The sequence below is a fragment of the Haliotis rufescens genome, unplaced genomic scaffold (genome assembly GCF_023055435.1).
Source record: "Haliotis rufescens isolate VD_foot unplaced genomic scaffold, xgHalRufe1.0.p SCAF_18, whole genome shotgun sequence".
Lineage (NCBI taxonomy): Eukaryota > Metazoa > Mollusca > Gastropoda > Lepetellida > Haliotidae > Haliotis > Haliotis rufescens.
This window is the reverse complement of record NW_025963868.1, coordinates 85,109-109,928: the sequence shown is the minus strand read 5'-3', so window position 1 is coordinate 109,928 and position 24,820 is coordinate 85,109. Positions and strand designations below refer to the sequence as shown.

Below are 24,820 nucleotides of genomic sequence, written 5' to 3'. Positions count from 1 at the left end.
ATGAACACATCAGTCACATGATCACGTCACATGACTACTCTGGACGTGTGTGACCTTGGCGGGAAGTGACACGAGCTGGTGAGCAGAGTAGGTCAGTGTTGCAGTAGGGTGCACGTCCTAATAGTTATTATGTTTTTATATAATGACAATACTGTCAACAGTTGTATTTACTACTGGTGTCACGAAATACTCGGAATCTAAACGGATACAACTGAAACATCGCACGCGTATGAAGGCGACATGGCATTGTCCTATTTACGAAATAATACTGATAACGATGATAAAAAAGTCTTAAGTCAAGATCAGTGACAGTACCATCGTTTGTCTTGGGAGTCACCTCCATACATGTATCAGGCCAATTTAATATTCAGGTCGTGTGTGCATAGTTGAAACAGTGTACGTTTTAATATATTTTCTCAATAAGAAACAAATAATATTGTATACCGTATTCGACGTAATAAGCGCCCAGGGCGCTCAAAATTAGAAAATAGGGGGCTCTTATTAGAATATTATTTTGAGTTGAAAGATCGTAAATTTTGTGGTTTATGCTGACAGCCTGAAATGTTAATATACGACAGATATATTTTTCCAGAATTTAATTGCCCATAATTAAGGGTGCATATAACATACGAGTGTGTATTATACACGTATAAATAAGTCTTGTTTACATGAATCAATTGGAAGGGGTGCTAATTGAGATTGTTCTGTAACCAATATATTAGCAACTATTGCCGTGGGCGCTTATTGGAGCAGGGCGCTTAAATTATTACGTTGAATACGGTACATCTTTTTTTTTATAGAGCAAATTGTATGTAGATCTAGATCCATGTTGTTTTGGTATTGTTAATGTCAGTAAACTGTATATCACTTGACCAACCACCGGTCTGGGTAGTTTTGTGGGTACCCTTCAGGACCCACCTGACCCGAGTACCCGAGTTACCTGTCCCAGCCCTAGTATGTTGGGTTTTATGATAACATATGTTGAGGCTACTTCTTGCCCCGCTATCAGTTGATGAAGTTGTTATCCCTGTTACCGATTCGACATAATAAGCGCCCAGGGCGCTCTCAAAATTAGAAAGAGGAGGCTCTTATTAGAATATAATTTTCGTGAAAGAGTTGAAAGATCGTAAATTTGTGGTTTAGGCTGACAGCCTGAAATGATACAAAAGAAAAGTCTGTGCGTATTAGACACGCCAGATATATTTTTCCAGAATTTAATTTCCCGTATTTAAGGGTGCATATAACACACGAAGGGTGCTAATTGGGATTGTTCACTAGCCAATATATTAGCAAATATCCACGTGGGCGCTTATTAGAGCGGGGCGCTTATTACATTGAATACGGTATTCCTTGTCATAATGATGTCAACTTCTAAATATCAAGGGGGCGGTCGGGTAGCCTAGTGGTTAAAGCGTTCGGATTCCCAACATGGGTACAATGTGTGAAGCCCATTTCTGGTGTCCCCCGCCGTGATATTGCTGGAATATTGCTAAAAGCGGCGTAAAACCATACTCACTCACTCACTCTAAATATCAACTCTCATCTTTGATTTTCTTCAATAACATTTTTGGCCGTAATTAAAAAAAAAAAAGTATAGTTGAAAATAGTTTCCATTAATTTATTATGTCAAATAGCTATTTTCAGTCGATAATGCATACCCAGGGTACATGTATATGATATTCCTTTCGCTGGTACTTTCGAATAACTCTGCATACTTGGAAGGAGAGTTGTACTGGTTATCACCATGACAGTTTAAAAATGATGATGTCATAATTAACCTAATTAGTCATTATTAATGGGTCATTGTCAAGGATAAGATGTAGACTGTGCAAGTCTGCAAATCAACTTGTTTGGTGTATTGTGAAATATACTTGTCCAGTACACAGAAGGTAGCATCAGCATATATCTGTAGTACCTTATTGGATGGCCCCTTCAGCCTTCATTAGTTCCGAGGGGGCACAAGTGGCCCAGTCGTCTAAGGCGCCGCGATTCGCTGTGCAGAGTTGCGTCCCTTGGGCACGCCAGAAACCTATGATTGTGGGTTCGAATCAAGGTTGGCCCAGATTATGTTTCTAGGTTTGTCAGCACCATACCCGTGCTTTTGGGTTTCACCGAAGTGGTAAATGTCTGAGACCTGCATCACTTCGGGCTTTCCTCCCACATTAAGCTGACACGCCGTGATATAACTGGAATACTGTTAAAAGTGGCGTTAAACCCAACTCACTCACTCATTAGTTCCGATCACCCTGTCTAACATTACTACTGATGCTAGTCAGAAGCTTCAAGTGATCATCTTCCCAAGTCCAGGGAGTTAACTGACTGTAAAAGTCCAGTTTCCACCCTTGCCGAACTAGGCTGGGATTTCTGGGCTCGATTGTAGCGCCACAAGTGGCTATTACAAGTTACGTCCCTTCTTTGTTCCTCCTCCTGGCCAATCAGATTCCACCTCTCATATCGCTTACATGCGCTTCAAACAAAATGGCAGCGCCCAGTCAAGACGAACTGATCGATAATCAAAATTGGTCTCATTTTAGGAAGTGCATCAAATCACATGAGCTCCTTGATTAAAAACATGAAAAGATTTAGCAAATATCTGTTGAATGATACACATGTTTTGCAAATCCTGCAATCATCCGAAATCTGTTACACGATTTTGATTGGCCTATGCATAGACTCGTTAGTCCAGCCAAAATATAACTCCATAATTCAAGCCTAATTCAGCAAGGGTGAAAACTGGACTTTTATAGTCAATTAACACCCTTGCCTTGGGAAGATGGTAATCTGTGGTCATTAAACATGTTCAGATATTGCCAAAACATTAATCTTAGGGATTTAGCACAAATCATGACAGCTAAAAAAGGGTGGTTGGAGGTGTTAGCCATGTTTTGGGGCTAGGGGAATGTGGTAGTGGATTAAGGACTAGTTATATTGTTTACAGCAATGAGTGAGTGGGTGAGTTTGGTTTTACGCCGCTTTAAGCATTATTCCAGCAATATCACGGCGGGGGACACCAGAAATGGGCTTCACACATTGTACCCATGTCGGGATTCGAACCCAGGTCTTCGGCGTGTCGAGCGAACGCTTAAACCACTAGGGTACCCGACCGCCCCTTACAGCAATGAGTAAAGAGCTCTGTAAGTGCCACTCCGAGATGGAGATTTCTATGGCTTCTCATCTTGGATTGTGTTGCATCAGTCACTTACTGCAGCACGATAGCCTGTAGACTGACATGTAGGACCCGTGAAGATCCGGGGTAGAATAGGTCTTCAGCAACCCATGCTTGCCGTAAAAGGCGACTATGCTTGTCGTAAAAGGCGACTAACGGGATCGGGTGGTCAGGCTCGCTGACTTGGTTGATGCAGGGTCATCGATCCCAATTGTCTGGTCCAGACTCGATTAATTACAGACCGCTGTCATATAGCTGGAATATTGCTGAGTGTGGCGTTAAACAACAAACCAACCAACCAACTGACATGTAGTCTCTGAAATGAACATATTTTACAGATAAAAAATGTTTTTAATTATAGTTATAAAAATGATATAAAAATGAGCCTGGAGACTCTTCATTTTCAGATACTAGAATCTAGACTTGCCAAATATTATAGACTATACTGGATATATTTGTTTCAGGGTCTGTATGACGGACTAGATAGCCTGTTATGTCTCCCTTAGAGCAAGAGGTGGTGAAATGGGGTTTAACGTCGTGTCCAAAATTATTGCACCAACATAGCGAAGTGCATGCATGTGTGTGTGGCTGCTACTAGTCCGGACTGATGCTGATTTATAGTGCTAGCTCACTGAGATACCATGCCCCAGTTTAACATGAATACCCCACTCAGACACAGTATACTGACTCCGAGCCGACCAGTCCTTGTTTTTGCCCCTTAATGTTGAGTGTCAGACAGGGTAACAACAAGTACCTTCTTTTAATGTCTTCTGGTATGATGTGGCTGGAGATCGAACCCCAGACCTTCTGCTCTCCGGGTGGACGTTCTACCACTGGACCACTGAGGCGGTCTTACAGCAAGAAGCTGAACAGATTTGATGACTGGGCAGCCTACTTTGAATGCAATTAAAGGGGCTCAATCTCCACAAGCTGGTAGCCATTCATCAGTGACTGTGTCAATCAGAAACACTGTGTGTGCTCAGACATGTCTTTTTGTCATGTAATGGCATGTCTAAAAATTGCATAAAAGATTAAAAGGCACATGCCATCAGGTTTTCTTTTGAGTAGTAGTACAATATGCAATACAGTATACAATACAATACAGTATACAAAACACTTTACAATACATTATACAATACAATGTACAATACAGTAAACGATGCAATATACAATACAGTAAACAATACAATATACAATAAAGTATACAATACAGTATACAATACAGTATACAATGTAATATACAATACAGTATACACTATACAATACAATATAGAATACAGTATACAATACAATGTAATGTACAGTATACATTACAATATATAATACAATATACTATAAAGTATACAATACAATACAGTATACAAAACACTATACAATACATTATACAATACAATGTACAATACAGTAAACGATGCAATATACAATACAGTAAACAATACAATATACAATACTGTATACAATATACAATACAATGTACAAAAGAGTATACAATACAGTATACAACACAATGTACAATAAAGAATACAAAACAATATACAAGAATACAATTACAATACAATATACAATACAATACTGTATACAATACAATACAGTATAGAATACAATTTACAATACAGTATACAATGCAATATACAATACAATATGCGATTCAACATACAGAACACTATACAATACATTATCCAATACAGTATACAATACAATATACTATACAATGCAATGCAATAAACAATACAATAAACTATACAGTACACAATACACTATACAATTAAATACATAATGTATTATACAATGTGCAGTACAATATACAATACAATACAGTATAAAATACAATATACAATACAATGTAATGTACAATGCAATATACGGAATGCAATGCAATAAACAATACAATGTAATGTACAATACAATATAGGCAATGCAATGTAATAAACAAGAGAATAAACTATACAATACACAATACAATTAAATACATAATGATATATTGTAAACAACACAGTACACACTACAGTATACTTTTATATACATTACATTTCATTTAATGCAGTAAATATATATGATAGTCAATACAAATACTTTGCAATATACACATGCAATGCACAACATTACATGTGGTGTCTGAGCAAATCAATTTAGTGGCAGTCCATCCAGAGTTATGGCCCCTGTTGAGTATTGTAAGACATGATGGTGGCAACCACATAGGCTGCTGTAAACTAGGGCTGGGACGGGTAACTCAGGTACCCGGGTCGGGTGGGTACTGAGTAGGACCCAGTACCCACAGGACTACCCAGCCCCATAGTTAGTCACGTGATATATTATTTCATGACAAAAATTCACTATATAACTACGTGGTTACACAACAATTTTAAGTCTCTAATGTTTGCATTTCTTCTTGACTATGAACACGTTCCTTCTGACTTACATATGTTTGAACAAAGCTAATACTTCAGTCAACTTCAGTGTATGCATGACCACATTGTTTTCTACGTGTATCTAGATACACTCTACCAAGGCTATTGTCAGACTATTCCCAATCGGACATTTTGTACCTATCTCTTGACACCAACAGCGGGTACCCGGGTAGGGTCGGGTGATAGGGGTGTGGGTACCCGGGTAGTAAAATTGGACTCGTCCCAGCCCTACTGTAAACATGGCATGCTGTATAATGGTCAGATTTAAATGTTGTTGAGTGGAGACAACTGTCTCGACAACATACTCTTCATAAACAATGAAACAATATCAACAAGTAATACCGTATTCGACGTAATAAGCGCCCTGGGCGCTCTCCAAATTAGAACTAGGGGGCTCTTATTAGAATATTACTTTGGTGAAAAGAAAAACAGAGTTGAAAGATAAATTTCGTGGTTTATGCCGACTGCCTGAAATGTTTGTGTACGACAGATATATTTTTCCAGAATTTAATTGCCCATAATTAAGGGTGCATATAACACATGAATGCGTATTATACGCGAAAAAATAGGTCTTGTGTACATTGATCAATCGGAAGGGATGTCAATTGGGATTGTTCACTAGCCAATATATTAGAAAATATCGCCGTGGGCACTTATTAGAGCAGGACGCTTATTACGTCAAATACGGTACACATTATATACACAATACACCACAGAAGTATATGTTTTTGTTTAATGATGCAGAGGTTGTCACTTTGGAATTCCTAAAATATTCTGTTTGACCTTCAATAACATGAAAAAAACATTAAACAAGTAGAGCCAGACTTTTAAAAAAAGTTGGTTTACGAATTCCATAATTTGAAATATAAATATTAAAAAGGAAAGCACTTTTTTTATTATGCTGACCAGAAATAAGTAAAATGTTAACAGCCCCAGTCATTTTCTGTCTATATTTATATGTGGATTATTTAAGTTTTGCAACTTCAATATAAGACCAAGTCGCAGAATATCTTTTGCACTTTTATTTTTCAATATAATCTTCATTCACCTCAATACACTTATTCCATTTGTCCTTCAAGCTTTTAATACCACTTTCATAGAAATCCGCAGATTGGCCCTCTAACCACGCCTCTGTGGCAGCCTTTATGTCCTCGTCATCCTGGAAGCGTCTTCCACGTAGGGCAGATTTCATTTGCCGGAACAGGAAATAGTCACTGGGGGCTAGTCTGGGCAGTACAGTTAAATCACTCCCCCTACAGCCCAGACTTAGCCCCCAGTGACTAAAAGCTTGAAGGACAAATGGAATAAGTAAATGGTGTATACACTTACTCCTTCATCAGGTGAATAAATGCTATGAAGTGCAGAACCTATATATGTACATGTAAGAACATGTTAGTTTCAGATTTTGATAATAGTTTATAATATTTGATGATAAAAACAACTTTTCTGGTAATTTGATTACTGCACGTGACTTCTTGGATGTAGCGTGACCTTGGCGGGGAGTTGTTTGACCTTTTTGTGAAATATTACTGATAGACAACTTATTATATCAGAGACAGTTATCTGTATTGTCCAGTCAGCGCCCTCAGGGTAACCATCTCATTGTTTTAACTGTATCAGGTCAAGGCCAATCTGTTCAGACCGAGCTCACCTTGACATGGTCAGTGTGAGATACATTACAGACTTAGCCCATCGTCTGTCCATCCGTCCATCCATCGTCTGTCCATCCATCCATCGTCTGTCCATCCATCCATCGTCTGTCCATCCATCCATCGTCTGTCCATCCGTCCATCGTCTGTCCATCCATCCATCGTCTGTCCATCCATCCATCGTCTGTCCATCTGTCTTTTAGCATTGAATCTCTTTTTCTTCAAATCTACTGGACATATTAATATCATTTTCACATAACATGTTCACCAGTCCCTTGCTACAATGAAACGTCCGAGACCTGCATCACTTGGGGCTTTCCTCCCCCATTAAGCTGACACGCGGCGATATAACTGGAATACTGTTAACAGCGGCGTTAACCCCAACTCACTCACTCACTCACCTTGCTACAATGAAGTCAACTTTTTACTTCAAATATTCAAAATGGCCATTACAGCATTTTAAATTAGTAAAACAGCCATTGCAACAATATCTCTTTGAACAATATTGTTTTTAATTATTTCTAGACGATGTTCATAAGATCCTCCTTTACAATGGGGTATGGTTAAAATTCAATTTTTTTAATAAATATTTTCATTGTGCTTCTTACAAATAGGACGTTTGTAATAAGATGAATATTCAATATTGCAGCTATATGACGGCGGTCTGTAAATAATCAAGTCTGGACCAGACAATCCAGTGATTGATATCATGAGCATTGATCCAGTCAATTGGGATACGATGACATGCATCAACCAAGTCAGCGAGCCTGACCACCCAATCCCGTTAGTCGCCTCTTATGACAAGCATGGTCGCCGTTTACGACAACTTTGTCTGTGATGTAGCAAGTCATGCTCTTCTTACTTGGCACGATCATTTATTATCCCAGAGTTTGAAAACAGGGGATTTAGCGATCACCGAGTCCGTCTGTTTCTGGAGTAGAAATCCAAAACTGTTTAATATTTCTTGTTGAAACTTGCTATATAGATCAGTTGGTACCTTTTGATGATTTGGGATTTTATGTCTTAATTATCCCCCGCCCAACGAAGTTGGCGGGGGATATAGAAACGGGCTCCATCCGTCCGTCCGTCCGTCACGTTTTGTTTCCGGAGCATAACTCATAAACCGATCAATATTTTTTCATGAAACTTTGCAGGTCTGTCAGGTACATGCTGAACTGGTGCCTTTTGCTATTAAGAAATTTTAGAATTTTTTATTTTTTACGTTTCCATGGCAACAAGATGGACTTAAGTTCTGTGAGGGTAGGGTTCGTTTCCGGAGCATAACTCATAAACCGTTCAATATTTTTTCATCAAACTTTGCAGGTGTGTCAGGTACATGCTGAACTGGTGCCTTTTGATATTTAGAAATTTTTAGAAATTTTTATTTTTTACGTTTCCATGGCAACAAGATGGACTTAGGTTCTGTGAGGGTAGGGTTCGTTTCCGGAGCATAACTCATAAACCGTTCAATATTTTTTCATCAAACTTTGCAGGTGTGTCAGGTACATGCTGAACTGGTGCCTTTTGATATTTAGAAATTTTTAGAAATTTTTATTTTTTACGTTTCCATGGCAACAAGATGGACTTAGGTTCTGTGAGGGTAGGGTTCGTTTCCGGAGCATAACTCCTAAACCGTTCAATATTTTTTCATCAAACTTTGCAGGTCTGTCAGGTACATGCTGAACTGGTGCCTTTTGCTATTGAGAAATTTTTGAAATTTTTATTTTTTACGTTTCCATGGCAACAAGATGGACTTAGGTTCCAAACTCATCTTTTTTTTACAATTTCCATGACAAGTTCCACCTCGGTTAAAAAAGGTTAGGGTTTGTTTAGATATAATTATGTCATAAATTCTGCAACAGGGTAGGGGGATATAGCCACGTTAGTGGCAAACTCTTGTTTTTTTATGTGTTCATGACGACAAGTCGGACTTATGCTGAAAATGAGGGTAGTGCTCGTTTCCGGAACAGCACTCTAAAACTGTTGAATATTTCTGGATGAAACTTGCTATGCAGATCAGTCTAGTGCTGAACTGGTGCCTTTTGATGATTTGGGATTTTGAAACATACTGAACGGTGTTAGTTTTTTCTTCAACTAAACTGAGGGTATCTAATGCCAATGAATCAAAAGTGGGGTACCAGTAGCCAAACTTCATTTCCGAATTGCACCAGACCACAAATACTGGTAAACATAATTTGTCCTCTAGTTTTACAAAATATGATTGTTTCAAAGTAGTGATAGGCTTCACCCATCATGAGATGTCCTGGTGCTATGGTAGAGCGCATGTCCTGGTGCTATGGTAGAGCGCATGTCCTAATATGTAGTTATATGCACCAGTCAACTTGAGATTTGTCAATCCGGATCTTTTATGAATAAAGGGTCAAGATTTGACCTCATTGAAAAGTATAAACGGAAGCTACCCGTGTAACGGATTACTAAAACACTTGACCCATTATCCAGATAAACTATTTTTTATCAAAGTCAGTTATCTGTCTGTATCGTGACGTCCTTGAATGTAACGTCAGCCCACACTGCCTAGGGGATCTGTAGGTGGCGATCATTGTTAGAACAAGTCGCCACAGTAAGTCTTCATATGTTTTTGTGAAGCAAAGAAACTTTGGGATAAAGACAACTGGTAAATATTATTGTTTCAGAAAAAAAGTTTTATTTTGAAATTTGGTGCTTGTGATTATTTTGTGAATACATGAACCTTTTTTATGGATAGTAACTTCTTTTATTCTTTGTACGACGTTTCAGAGCTACTTCTAGCTCCTTCTTTCTCCTTGAATGAATGGATTCATCTGATGAAGAAGCAAGAAGTAGCTCTGAAATGTCCTAAGAATGTTTCATGTTCTCCCCTCTGCTAAATGCCTATCGGGGCGGTTGGGTAGCCTAGTGGTTAAAGCGTTCGCTTGTCACGCCGAAGACCCGGGTTCGATTCCCCACATGGGTACAATGTGTGAAGCCCAATCCTCGTGTCCCCCGCCGTGATATTGCTGGAATATTGCTAAACGCGGCGTAAAACCATACTCACGCACTCACTCGCTCTCAATGCCTATCAAAGATTTAAATATTTTAGTCATACAACATTTTTAGCTCAAGGTCACAAGGTTCACATCTAAAATATTTCCTCTCACACAGAATTCTCTTTATGTAATTGGCTGTGAAAAGGTAGATTTTTACACATGAGAAATAAGAGGATTTGTTTGTCTGTTGTTTAACGCCGCACTCAGCAATATTTCAGCAATATGACAGCAGTCTGTAAATAATCGAGTTTGGACCAGACAATCATGATATCATGAGCATCGACCCACACAGTTGGGATATCATGACATGCATCAACCAAGTCAGCGAGTCTGCCCCCACCCGATCACGCTAGTCGCCTCATATGACAAGCATGGGTTGCTGAAGACCTATTCTTCCCCGGATCTTCACGGGTCAGAAATATGAGGAAAGATAAGGTGAATTTGACATTCTGGTGTTTTTGAAGCACAGACTTACTATTACACAGTATATGGTTACTAATATGTTTTTTAAATTTTTTATTTCAGAATAAAGAAATAGATATTTATTATACTGCTAAAAAAAAGGTGAAAGAACACCGATTTTGTTATCCATAAATTGTGTCTACTTTGACAATAGTTAATCTATCAAACCATGACAGATTAACAATAGTCATATGAAATACCACGTATTCTTTTACTTCTTTTCAGCAGAATATATGATATAGAAAAATGTTAACAGTAGGTGATCTGTGTTTCAGCTTAAGTGTCAGCGCTGTAGATTATCACGATGCCTGCCACGCCCAAGGAGATCCACCCCGGGGTGCCTGATTACAGCACTGTGCATGAGCCAGTCGGGGACCTGTTTCCCCCGGTTACCGTATGTACTTGTGCACTGCATTATGGGATTGCTTAAACCGCCAGTTACAGCCTTTCAGCACCCAAATCGGCTTCCCACTTTATGTTCTAAACATTACATTCCTCTGCCACATACAATTATGGATAAGGGGTCATATGGCCCTCTGCCTCTCAGCTGGTGTCTGCTGACAATTCTCAGGTCAAGTCAGAGCCAAATATCACAAAATCATACAAATACAAATACATTTAGAAGCTGACTACAAACAACTTGTGTACCATATCGCAGTTCATTAGAGGTGAATATGTGTTATTGATGCATATTGTACATATGGCTGCTACGGAACATCGCAGGACAACAGGTCTGTGGGCTACAAATTTGATAATAATGAAACAGTTACTGCATAATAAGAATATATCCAGTCAAAGTGCATATCCTAATCAAATGACTTATATACATTAATCACGAAATAATGTTTCTTGTAACCATGTTCGTTTATAGAATAGTTACATTCACTATATATACAATAACAAAAAATGTATTTACAAAACGTAAGGTATACAAATTCAAGTGGACTCCCCTATTCCCGGGGAAAAGTACATTGCAAATCATCTAGATCCCGAGGGTGACAATCGAATGGAGGAGGGCACATGCCCCTACTGTTTTATCAAACCCTGTGTAGCCACCCTCAACGGAACAGCCAGATGGATGGGACTAAGGGTGAAACGATACACCGATATTCCGATGCATCGCGATACTTGACCCAAGATACGATATACGATAAACGTGGGCCCATTTATCGATACGCCACGATACGGAACGCAAATCTCAAGTACAGCGTTTCCTCGGTATTGTGCCTTTCAATAAACCGCTAACTTGGTTATAGCGCGCGCTAACGCATGGCTCCCAAAAACGTACTTACATTTTTAATAAGCTCAGGTTTTACACCGACAGATGTTTTTCCCCATCTCATAAAACATTATCAGCTGATCACCGCAAGCACATAACACCGAAAATACCAGTCAGCAAATCCGAATTGAAGTACGCAATTCAATACCATTATTATACTATCTTGTTATTAAAACGTGTTCATTGTATATCTGGACTTGTGTTTGTAATATATTTTATTAATTTTATTCAAAATTTCATTTAATATTGTTTTCATTAAGTTATGTGAAATTGTGTGTGAAGAGATACAGCAACCATGGTCAGATTACCGCTTTTGACGCATTAAAACGAACTTTAGTTGCTAGAGAATGGATACATATATAAAAAATGCCATACTTCGACTCGTTAAAAGTAATATTTGTGGCAATTTGGCTAATATATGTCAACATAACGTTATCGCAATCGAAATACATGTAGCACGGGAAGTCCCTAGGGTGACTGGTCAAATTGTTCCATACGTTAAAATATCCTGCAACAGCAATCACCTGTACCAAAATGCTACACTTGTGGTTCTTATAATTATATATATAATTATATAGTAAAAGCTGCAACTAAGGTAACACGATATTGGAATAAATTATTCCTGATAAAACAATAATTTCAGATACAATTTCTTCGACCATTGCACCAAAATTCTTTGAAGTTGTATCACTGGTGGAGTACATTAATTATTTTCTGGTGTTTGAACTTTGAATTGTTTTGAAGGAAAGTTGAACAACTTCAGTAGTCTTGTTATTATTAAATAATTTTGACTGTTCCAAAATCATGAAAGGTTCAATCTTTACATGCTTTTTAGTCTTTTTTTTTTTTATCATTGCGTATCGAGATACGTATCGTATCGTGACCAGAATATCGAGATGCGTATCGTATCGTGACCTTCCTGTATCGTTGCAGCCCTAGATGGGACATGCGCTCCCTCCAAGCCCTAATAACTGCACCATCAGAAGAGCTCTCTACTATAATTTTTTGAAAATAATTGACAACTGTAACGGGTGGTAAATACCAGAATATGTTCAAAAGAAGATCAGACTGTGTGATGAACAAATAATGCCGGAATGTGTGTTGACACTTGTGCGAACAAAATACCCAAATGGGATAAATGAGCCATATATGGGACACAAGTGGTGGCGAACTGACTTTGTTATTTTTCTCTTTGTATATATATATTATCATTGATATTCTTTTAGACTAACATTTAGTCTCTGAAATCTTATATTACACAAAATCCTTCTTGACTCTAAAAATAAAAAAAATTCCCTATGCTGATTTCAGAATAGAGCTAGCTTGAGCTGGCTAGACTTGCTTTTGTATGCATTTCTAGATTATTATTTTTTCATGAAATAAATATATTCCACGGTCATGGTGCAGGACTAATATTCTTTCAAAAACTGCAATTAATTTCTTTGGTGAAAATCAAAATTTTGTAAAGCATAACACAGTAATGAAACTCTTGGCTCATGTAACTGACTATGGCAATACAGTATCCTTATCAGACAAGTGATTGTGTTTTGTTTACATAAAGAGTGTAATTGCTCCTAAGAGGTCAAATGTGTGACTTGTGCTGTGTCTCAAAGTTGACAGGCCTTCCGTTCCCTCCTGGAGGAAAAAGTGGCGGTTTAAACACGAAAAACAGGGAGTTTGTCTCAGATTCCATATTAAATGTCCTTTCCGTTCAAATTCAGAAAACATTATTAGTTTTGGGTATATTTTAATGCTCTGATTAAGTATTTTAACAAAATCGACAAAAGTTTATGGATTACGTCTTTATTCTACTGCAATAGCGACATTTTGTGTAGGTCCTCATACTGTTGTCTAGCAAGACTGAATAAGAAACATGGACAGGTAAGGTGAAATTATGTTTAACGTCGCGTCCAAGATTATTGCACTTATATAGCGACGTGCATGCACGTGTGTGTGTGTGTGTGTGTGTGTGTGTGTGTGTGTGTGTGTGTGTGTGTGTGTGTGTGTGTGTGTGTGTGTGTGTGTGTGTGTGTGTGTGTGTGTGTGTGTGTGTGTCTGCTTGTACTAGTCCGGTCTGATGCCGATTTATAGTGCTAGCTCACTGAGATACCATGCCGCAGTTTAACATGAATACCCCACTCAGACACAGTTTCCCTGAAACACAAGTATTGTTGCAGAACAAAGCCGATTGGTCTAACTTCCGTTTGACTAAAGACCAGATTGCCCAGTTCAACAAAGATGGCTTCCTCCTGAACGTGCCGATTCTCACAGCAGAACAATGCGACAGAATACTAGATGACTACAAGTACTTCACGGTGAGCACTGAACAGACACTTACTATATATATATATATATATATATATATATATATATATATATATATATACCACCTCCAGCTGAGAGCTGTTCTGGCAGTAACTATATATACCACCTCAAGCTGAGAGCTAACTATATATATATATATACCAGCTCCAGGTGAGAGCTGTTCTGGCACTAACTATATATACCACCTCCAGTTGAGAGCTGTTCTGGCACTAACTATATATATATCACTTCCAGCTGAGAGCTAACTATATGTACCACCTCAATCTGAGAGCTGTTCTGGCACTAACTATATATACCACCTCCAGCTGAGAGCTAACTATATGTACCACCTCCAGCTGAGATCTGTTCTGGCACTAACTATATATACCACCTCCAGTTGAGAGCTGTTCTGGCACTAACTATATATACCACCTCCTGTTGAGAGCTGTTCTGGCACTAACTATATATACCACCTCCAGCTGAGAGCTGTTCTGGCACTAACTATATATACCACCTCCAGCTGAGATCTGTTCTGGCACTAACTATATATACCACCTGCAGTTGAGAGCTGTTCTGGCACTAACTATATATACCACCTCCAGCTGAGAGCTGTTCTGGCACTAACTATATATACCACCTCCTGTTGAGAGCTGTTCTGGCACTAACTATATATACCACCTCCAGTTGAGAGCTGTTCTGGCACTAACTATATATACCACCTCCAGCTGAGAGCTGTTCTGGCACTAACTATATATACCACCTCCAGCTGAGAGCTGTTCTGGCACTAACTATATATACCACCTCCAGCTGAGAGCTGTTCTGGCACTAACTATATATACCTCAACCAGCTGAGAGCTGTTCTGGCACTAACTATATATACCACCTCCAGCTGAGATCTGTTCTGGCACTAACTATATATACCACCTCCAGCTGAGAGCTGTTCTGGCACTAACTATATATACCACCTCCAGCTGAGAGCTGTTCTGGCACTAACTATATATACCACCTCCAGCTGAGAGCTATCTATATGTACCATCTTAGGCTCGTGTTATTACTTCTCTGATGTCTTCTATTTCCATGTCCATCAGAATGAGGACAAGAAGCACCCAGGGATGGACTTGTTGTATGAATACCATAGAAACCAGACTGGAGACCCTTCCAGGGTCCTCATGCACTGTCTCGGGCACTGGCGGATGACCCAGCTGTTCCATGACCTGGCCTTCCTCCCCTCGGTGGTTGTAAGTATGACATCATAACAGAGCTGTTCCATGACCTGGCCTTCCTCCCCTCGGTGTTGTGTGAAATCACCTGCCTGACTATTTCATTCTTGCTATCGACAGGTGCCTGCATCACAGCTGCTGGAACCGACAGGGAAGGAGGTACCGGTCCGATTCTGGCACGATCAGCTGTTTGCTAAACCCCCGCATCATGGCGGAGTCGTCGCCTGGTGAGTATGCAGCCACCATCTTGGATTTCAGAATCAGAGCATAAAACACTTGAACATTGTTATTATGGTGTGAGTACAGTTTTATTACCATGTAGGGAATCAAACCCAGGCATTTGGTGTGACCAGCAAACACTTTTACCACCAGGCTACCCCACCTCACTCTAATTACACAGAAAAATATAAGTTAGGAGCTGACAACATTGTTTTCTCATTTGGGTGGCCCAGTCATCTAAGACTCTGCAACATTCACAATAGGGATCACGAGGAATTCTGTGTTCCTGGTTACCAGTAATTACAAGTTTTTCACCGGTAAAATTAGGATTGGACAGGTAATTTATGTGACTGCCAGGGGCGGTCGGGTAGCCTAGTGGTTAAAGTGTTCGCTTGTCACGCCGAAGACCTGGGTTCGATTCCCGACATGGGTACAATGTGTGAAGCCTATTTCTGGTGTCTCCTGCCGTGAAATTGCTGTAATATTGCTAAAAGCAGCGTAAAACCATACTCCCTCACTCACTCATGTTACTGCCAGTCCCTGTGTCTTTGTTGAACAAAACATCGGCGATATTCATATAAGCATATTTTTCAAACGAAGTCAGCTTGTCTAGGGTTTCCCCTTTAACATTTGAATATATATTTGTTGTGACTTAGTCTCGAAATATTAAAAAAGAAGAAGAGAGAATTGTGATTGAACTTTGTGTGAATGACATATAGATCTAACTAAGTTACTTCAGAGATGACATCATTGCATTGAACATGATGTTGAAAGAATTCAAACGAGGTAATTTGAGTTTAGTTTTTGGATTTACATCTTGTACAAAATGGGGGATATACCCTAGGCCTTCAACACGATGGGCCAGTGCTTTGACTGCTTGGCTTCAGTTACCAATCTTAGACAAGACCCCGTCAGTGGTCTAGTGGATAGAGTGTCTGCCCAGAGAGCGAAAGGTCGATTGTTGATCCCCTGGCCTCGTCATACTGTAAGAAGTTAAAAGACGGTACTTGTTACCCTGCCTGCGTCTTCTCTGAGGCAAGAGTGTCCAGCAACCTCTTTCAAAGCCTAGTTTCTACCCTTGCCATATCTGACCTGCTGACCCGTGAAGATCTGGGGTAGAATAGGTCTTCAGAAACCCATGCTTGCTGTAAAAGGCGACAATGCCTGTTGTAAGAGGTGACTAAGGGGATCGGGTGGTCAGGCTCGCTGACTTGGTTGATGCATGTCATCGATCCCAATTGCGTGGATCGATGCTCATGATATCAATCACTGGATTGTCTGGTCCAGACTTGAATATTTACAGACTGCCATCATATAGCTGGAATATTGCTGAGCGCGATGTTAAACAACAAACAAACAATCAAACAAACAAAATCAAGCCTGCTTTCCTTGGCTCGATCATAGCACCAGCTTGGGTAGAAAGTTGTGTCCCTTGTGATGAAAATGCGATATCCAAGCAGATTTCAAATGACTTCACAAAGATGACAACCACAGCAGGCAACCTGGTCAATCAGATAACGAAAACTGGAGTTAAAAAACAGTGAAGTTTGCAATTTAATATGTAAAAGTACTTGGGCAAGTTGATTGAAACTTTCAACCACTTCAAAAATATTTCTCAGACATATTTTTGCTTCAGCTTCAGTAGTACAGGTAAGTACAGTTATTGTGGCTACAAGTCCAAGCAGTAAGTTTTCATTTTGTTGTGGCATGTTATAAACTGAGGGGCAAAAGAAAGTATACCGAGTTTGTTTATTTTGTAATTGAAAATTGAAAGTACTGTTGTTAAATTATGTCTGTTTGATCATCGCTTATTCCTGCAAATGTTTGTACAAATTAACCTGTGGCTGGGAAATTTTGTGTAAAAGTAAATTGGTTCAATGAAGACTTGGGTAAGAGATAAATTTGCAACCTGCCACGTTTGAAATGTGCTGAAAAAAGCAAAAAATTATTGATTTTCAAAGATAACATGTATAAGATACCCATCATTCGTTGTGTATTCTGCCAATTTTCTTTTTTAATTTTTAAAAGTTTTAAATCAAATTAATTGTTTAAGTACAACCTTGCGGAAGTATTTTTTGAGTGCTTACTAAGCACCAGTACAGTTACTTTTTTTGAATAAAATATCACCCACTCATTTTCAATAGAAGATCAAACATATGCTAAAATCAGCTGAGAGGTATAGTTTCTTTTGCTCCTCAGTATATTTTTTAATATATATCATATTATAGTTTGTACGTATTTGTGAAGTCTTGCTGTCTTCAAAGGGAGCTAACTGCTGTGTTGCAGGCACCAGGACTATTCCTACTGGACACGCACTAAACCTATGATGCATTTAACGGTAGGCGGCACTTACTGCCTGCTTGCCCCATTGCTTGCAATGACCTGCTTACCTCCCTTGCTTGTACCAACAGTCTCAAAATGGTCACATGTCCAATGCTGAAAATGCTATTGTTTTGTAATATAAGACCGCCTCCGTGTATAGCGTCCGTCCGGAGAGCGGAAGGTCCGGGGCTCGATCCCCAGCCGCGTCATACCAAAAGACATTAAAAGATGGTTCTTGTTGTTACCCTGTCTGGCGCCCAGCATTAAGGGGCTAAATCAAGGACTGGTCGGCTCGGAGTCAGTATACTGTGTCTGAGTGGGGTATTCATGTTAAACTGCGGCATGGTATCTCATTGAGCTAGCACTATAAATCGGCATCAGTCCGGACTAGTACAAGCAGCCACACACACACACACATACGTGTATGCACTTTGCTATATAAATGCAATAATCTTGGATTTGACGTTAAACCCCATTTCACCTCACCTCACCTCCGGTAATAAAATGTTTTAGAATTTCAAAAAATTAGTGGCAACAGAATTTAATCATTGTCAACGCTTCAGAGTTCCTGTTTTGGGGGGGCACGGGTGGCCCAGTCGCTGTGCAGAGTTGCGTCCCTTGGGCACGCCAGAAACCTATGATTGTGGGTTCGAATCCCGGTTCGCCCCGATTATGTTTCTAGGTTTGTCAGCACGATACCTGTGCTCGTGGGTTTCACCGAAGTGGTAAACGTCTGAGACCTGCATGACTTCGGGCTTTTCTCCCACATTTAGCTGACACACCGTGATATAACTGGAATAATGTTGAAAGCAGCATTAAACTCAACTCACTCACTCCTATTTTTGACCGAGGATTAAAACAACAGCCTGGTTTCAGGGAGAAGGAAACCGGCGCAGATTATGTGACCAACTATGAGATAATGGAACATTTTGACTTCTCGTTATATTTTAGAACTACAAGATTAGGAACACAAAAATACACACGCCTCAGTTCACATTTATTACAGAGATGTATGAAATCAAACATTTGGACTCATTTTCTGCAAAGCCCCATTTTCCGTCTTATAACTGTTATGTAATGATAGTAGTTTTTAGAAATAATGTCTGATTAATTGGAAGAAGAGATGTAAGCTGTAATGTTTTGAAGTGGTTTAATTACATTACGAACCAACGAGAAACATATTTTTTTGTACAGTCCACACATATTGCAATTTTTATGGAAGTAAGTTGACGTCAAACGTCCCTCTTTATGACGTCACAGCGCAAATGTATCCTATCTCCCATAAGGTCCCTTTCCTCCTGGTGTGTCGCATATCTCATCCAACATTTGCTTCCCTCTACCCTGCACATTGCTTTGTTATCAGGCGTGGTGAGGCTTACAAAATGTACAAAGAGAATGGGTTGCTTCCATGCATTACATACCACTCAAAAGAAGTTAAGGAACACCTGATTGGCTGGTCAAGTATACTCGGAGTCAGTATACTGTGTCTGAGTGGGGCATTCATGTTAAACTGCGGCATGGTATCTCAGTGAGCTAGCACTATAAATCGGCATCTGTCCGGACTAGTACAAGCAGCCACACACACACACACATGTGCATGCACATCGCTATAGAAGTGCAGTAATCTTGGACGTGACATTAAATACAATTTCACCTCACCTCACCTCACCTCACCTCACCTCACCTCACCTCACCTCACCTCACCTCACCTCACATCACCTCACCTCACAATATAACTGAATTGTCAGGCTGCCATCATATAGCTGGATTATTTCTCTGAGTGCGGCATTAAACAACACACACACACACACACACACACACACACACACACACACACACACACACACACACACACACACACAAACACAGACACACACAAACAAACACAGACACGGACACACATCACACATTTCAAACACATCACACACACTCACTCACTCACACAAGAAGGTAGAGTTGTCAGTGTTTATTCTACCTGTGTTTCAGGTTCACATAGCTCTGGATGAACAGTTTGAACAGAATGGGGCTCTCAAGTACATCCCGGGGTCTCACAAGTAATTAATGTGTTTGTTTGTTTTCATTATCAGTTTTTAATACAGAATCCGTGATACAAAAAGAGAGAGTCTGACCCTGAGGGGGCTACTCTCTTGCTGCATATGAAACCTGTACGAAGTTAGTAATGGTGATAGTCGGCTGATTTAGAGACACTGACAAGATTCAGGATATTCTTCAGGAGTTTTTTGCGAAATAAATTTGAAAAATAATTTTTAAAAAGTCCCATTTTTAAATATATGTTTTTATAATTCCTTAAAATGTTATGGGGGCAAAAACAAGGACCAAACGTGTGCTCCGGAGTATTAGGGATTTGTCATAATGAGTTGTGTTTTTAATTTTTTTCCGATAAATTTTCAAAATGTTTTAATGATAGTATTTTTAATAATATATTTATATTGAGAGTGACCGTAAATGAGTTGGTTTTCTTTTACATTTTACTTATTTTTTGTCGGAAGAATGAAAAAACACACTGCTTCTCATTATTATTTTTTCACATTTAGATTTTTGGAGGTTATGATTCGGACATAAATCAAGTTTAGGAAAAAGTCTGTTCTGACAAAAACATTAATTATTATACTGTGGTCTAGAATCACAACCCTAAAATAAAAAAGTGACATTATTCAAGGGAAGCAACTCTTTTTAAAAAAGGTTTATAATATGAAAGTGTTATTGTACAGCTGTGATCTTTAGTCAGATGTGAACAACATGTGAAACTTCCTATATTATCATACAGCTTACTGATTTGTAGTTTAGATGTGAACAAAATGTGAAACGCACGGTGTATTATTGTACAGCTCACTGATTTGTACTTCAGATGGACCAGAAATGGCAGCCCCCTACCAGTGACCGACTTCAACTTCGCAGACATGGAGTCCATCCAGGTTGGCAACCATTGATGACATAGTTAGTGCACGATGAGTGAGTGTGTGAGTGTGGTTTTTACGCCGCTTTTAGCAATATTCCAGCAAAATCACGGGGGACACCAGAAATGGGCTTCACACACTGTACCCATGTCGGGAATCGAACCCGGGTCTTCGGCATGATGAGCGAACGCTTTAACCACTAGGCTACCCGACCGCCCCTAGTGTATTATGGAGGAGGTGGGTTAGTCGAATGGGTAAGGTGTTCGCCTACCACACCAAATGCCCAGGTTCAATTCCCTACATTGGTACCATGTGTGAAGCTCATTCCTGGAGTCCCCTGTTAATGACAGCTGTGTCAAACCCGACTCACTCACTAGGGCGCTGACCCGTGAAGATCCGGGGTAGAATAGGTCTTCAGCAACTCATGCTTGACGTAAAGGGTGACTATGCTTGCCGTAAAACGCGACTAACGAGGTCGGGTGGTCAGGCTCGCTGACTTGGTTGATGCATGTCATCGATCCCAACTGCGTGGATCGATGTTCATGATGTCAATCACTGGATTGTCTGGTCCAGACTGGATTATTTACAGACCGCCGTCATATAGCTGGAATATTGCTGAGTGCGGCGTAAAACAACAAACCAACCAACCAACCAAAATCACTAGGGCGCTGTGTGCTGACCAACTTAGATTGGTGGTACACAACCTGAATTGAAAATGTCAAAATAGTATCTGTGACATCAAATGGCTTCAGGTCGGATTTCATGGTATTGCCTGAACTATCATGTATATATCTTCCTGAGGCAAGGGAGTTACCTGACTATAAACTAGGCTGGAATTTCAGAGTTATATTTTGGCCAATCTCATTAAAATCAGATCTTAGTTCTCGCTTCCGCTGAACAAAGATCTGAGGACATCCAATTACGGGTCACGTCAGGCAGACCTTTCGCGAACCCTGACCGACCAATGGAATGACATACAAGAAGTCGACATTAGCCAATCAGAAGGTAGCTATCTTTACGGCACTAATTTCAAATTGGCGACAACGCTTCGATACATATTTTGACAAATTCTCGCTTAAAAATTTGAAACCTGAACAAAAGAACTTTCTGGAATGGCTATAGGAGGTCTAGCTGGTATGGATTCAGTCGTTAAGCCTGTATTTATCGTTCGGAATACCCCGTGTTAAAGTTTTCAAGGTTGCATGATTAGAAATCACATTCCGACTGTCACTTTCATGATCTGGTAAGCGACGCTCTGATTGGTCGGATGAAATGTCGTTTTGATGTGACCCCTAATGGGATGTCCTCAGATCTTTGTTTAGCGGTAGGGAGAACTAAGATCTGATTTTAATGAGATTGTATTTTTGTTGGACTAACAAGTCTGTGCATAGTCCAATCAAAATCGCTTGACGAAATAGACATCCGGTTTGTAAACAACATGGATTTCAACATGGATTTTGGTCGACTGAAGGATTTGAAAAGCATGTGTACCGCCAATCGGGTGCCAACAAATATTTTGCAAGTTTTTCCATGTTTTTAATCAAGGTACTCAAGTGATTTGATACACTTTACAAGGTAAGGCCTGTTTTATCACAATATAGATCTTGATTATCGATCAGATCATCTTGACTAGGCGCCACCATTTTGTTTTGACGCAATTGTAAGTGATATGTGAGGTGGAATCTGATTGGTCAATAGGAGGGGCATAGAAGGGACATAACTCATAATAGCCGCTGGTGGCACTACGATCAAGCCTGGAAATTCCTGCCCAGTTCGACAAGGATGGAAACTGGACTTTTTCAGTCAGTTACTCTCTTGCCTCGGGAAGATGAAGGTGTAGGGACATCACCATATTGGAGTGGGAGCCAATACGAGCAGGCGAAGGTTATCTAAAATATGTCAAACTGTCATCAATTAACAAGCCACGATAATGATGTTGAATGTTTCAGACGATACTGAATGACGAAGAGAAAGCTGCCTTTAAGCCAATCACGGGCAACCTACTGAAGGGTCATGCCAGCTTCCATCATGCGCTGGCTGTCCATGGTTCCTATGGCAACAAGTGAGTAGTGAACAGCCTCCAGTAGACTGGTTTAAACTGGCATCACTCGTGACTCGTAAAACATCTCGGTATGGATAGATGGCCAGACTACTCTGATTTTGTCAATTTCAAAAGAAAAAATCTAAGGAAAAAAACATGCTATTTCAGTTGACATCTATAGATACTTATTAGAGATTGGACCGCCTCCATGGTCTAGTGGTAGAGCGTCCTCCCGGAGAGCGGAAGGTCCGGGGTTCGATCCCTGGACCTTCTGCTCTCCAGGCGGATGCTCTACCACAAGACCACGGAGGCGGTCTGGTATAGAGAGGAAATTGGTGTCCAATACTCAATGCTGGCATCAGGACAGACAGATGCCAGAGCTTAAGTAGTAATGATGTTCTAACTAAGTTCCACGGGACCTGAAAAAATGTCGAGCGCCAAAGTACTCAGATGTCGGTTTCTTGAGAGAACCGGAGAACTCAGAAACAACTCTAATGATTCCAGTTTAGACAGAGTCCACAGGGCAAATGAACTTGCATTAACCACATTTTCTTTATTTCCGATTTCTGAACATTTGAGTAAAATATCGACTTTTGACTTTCTGAGTGAGGTTTTATCCCAAGTTTAGCAATATTCCAGCAATATCACGGCGGGGGACGCCAGAAATGGGCTTCACACATTGTACCCATGTTGGGAATCGAACCCGGGTCTTTGGCATGACGAGTGAACGCTTTAACCACTTGGCCACCCGACCGCCCCTTGCTGATATAAATTATTTACTCCTCATTTAATGCCCCCCAAGTCAGTAAAATACTGCAAAATGTGTTGTATTTAGCGTTTCAAGTTCACGACTCAGAAAAGCCACTACAAACATGTGTCTACTGATAGCCTTTCCCTCTGAACTACATGCGTATCGCGTATACGTTTTGTATCGTGACCTATGTATCGTGATACGTATTGTATAGTGACCTTCTTGTATCATTTCACCCTATCACTCACAACGACAAATAACAACATATCAAGTCTTGTCGTCCGTATTGGGTGCCGAGTTGTATATTCAGCTGTAAACAAAGCATCCTCTCCTTCCCAGATCCGATGTGCCTCGCCGAGCTGCCGTGCTGAATTACTTCGCTGATGGCGTCAAATCGGATTCCAACGAGGAATTGCTCAAAGGCATTTCTATCCCAAAGGTATGGACACTTGGGTCCCGTGTCTCCATCTTACTGACCCTGACACAGTTTGGGCAAAGTGAAACAAATGAAACTAGTAATATTCAATTGTAGATTGGCATGGCTTGTCAGAGGGGTACTCAAAGTACGTGATCTAGACTACCAGTTGTCGGACTTTCATTTTTGTGGAAGCCTCGGTGGCTGAGTGGGTTAGATCGCTGACTTTGTGTGCTGGCGATTAGGTGCCTCACTCTGGCAAGTGTGGGTTCGAAACAAAGGAAACTAGTAATAATCTAACAAATGTTATATTTGGGATAACATTTTCTTAGTAAAGTACAGATTCTCATACTTTTTTGGGTTGAGTCCCATCCGGGATTTCGAACCCACACTTGCAAGAGTGAGGCACCTAACTGGAATACTGTTAAAAGCGGCGTTAAACCCAACTCACTCTCTCAATTGTTTATTTTGTTGCTAGGGTAACAAGATGGAAGGCCAGTACTTCCCCATTGTGTACGACCCTGCCTGGGCCGTCTAACACCCCTGCTTTTCACAACCTTTCTTAGAGTCATCACCGCAGAGGGAGTGCCATCGTGAATAACACATCGAGACACACCAAGTCAATTATTTGTTCTTGTTT

General features: G+C 40.0%; 1 protein-coding gene across 4 annotated transcripts; it reads left to right on the top strand.

Moving 5' to 3' along the window:
* The first annotated feature begins 24 nt into the window (after positions 1 to 24).
* On the top strand, positions 25 to 24,820 carry LOC124148365 (phytanoyl-CoA dioxygenase, peroxisomal-like). Of its 4 annotated transcripts, none has more exons than XM_048398076.1 (11): positions 25 to 91; positions 10,987 to 11,105; positions 14,168 to 14,305; positions 15,383 to 15,532; positions 15,635 to 15,741; positions 18,020 to 18,071; positions 20,042 to 20,109; positions 20,925 to 20,991; positions 22,923 to 23,035; positions 24,105 to 24,204; positions 24,659 to 24,820. In XM_048398076.1, the coding sequence occupies exons 2-11, from the start codon at positions 11,016 to 11,018 to the stop codon at positions 24,716 to 24,718; spliced, it is 945 nt and encodes a 314-aa protein (XP_048254033.1). In that variant the 5' UTR covers positions 25 to 91; positions 10,987 to 11,015; the 3' UTR covers positions 24,719 to 24,820. The 4 variants fall into 4 exon arrangements, with proteins under 4 accessions (XP_048254033.1, XP_048254035.1, XP_048254034.1 ...); XM_048398078.1 differs by having other exon boundaries at positions 35 to 78; XM_048398077.1 differs by lacking the exon at positions 25 to 91 and adding an exon at positions 9,707 to 9,804.

Excerpts from the sequence above, each read along its gene's own strand:
- LOC124148365 (XM_048398076.1), top strand. The coding sequence starts at position 11,016 with ATGCCTGCCACGCCCAAGGAGATCCACCCCGGGGTGCCTGATTACAGC. Across the intron at positions 15,742-18,019 it reads CATGGCGGAGTCGTCGCCTG|GCACCAGGACTATTCCTACT; the intron begins GTGAGTATGCAG and ends GCTGTGTTGCAG. Across the intron at positions 23,036-24,104 it reads CATGGTTCCTATGGCAACAA|ATCCGATGTGCCTCGCCGAG; the intron begins GTGAGTAGTGAA and ends TCTCCTTCCCAG.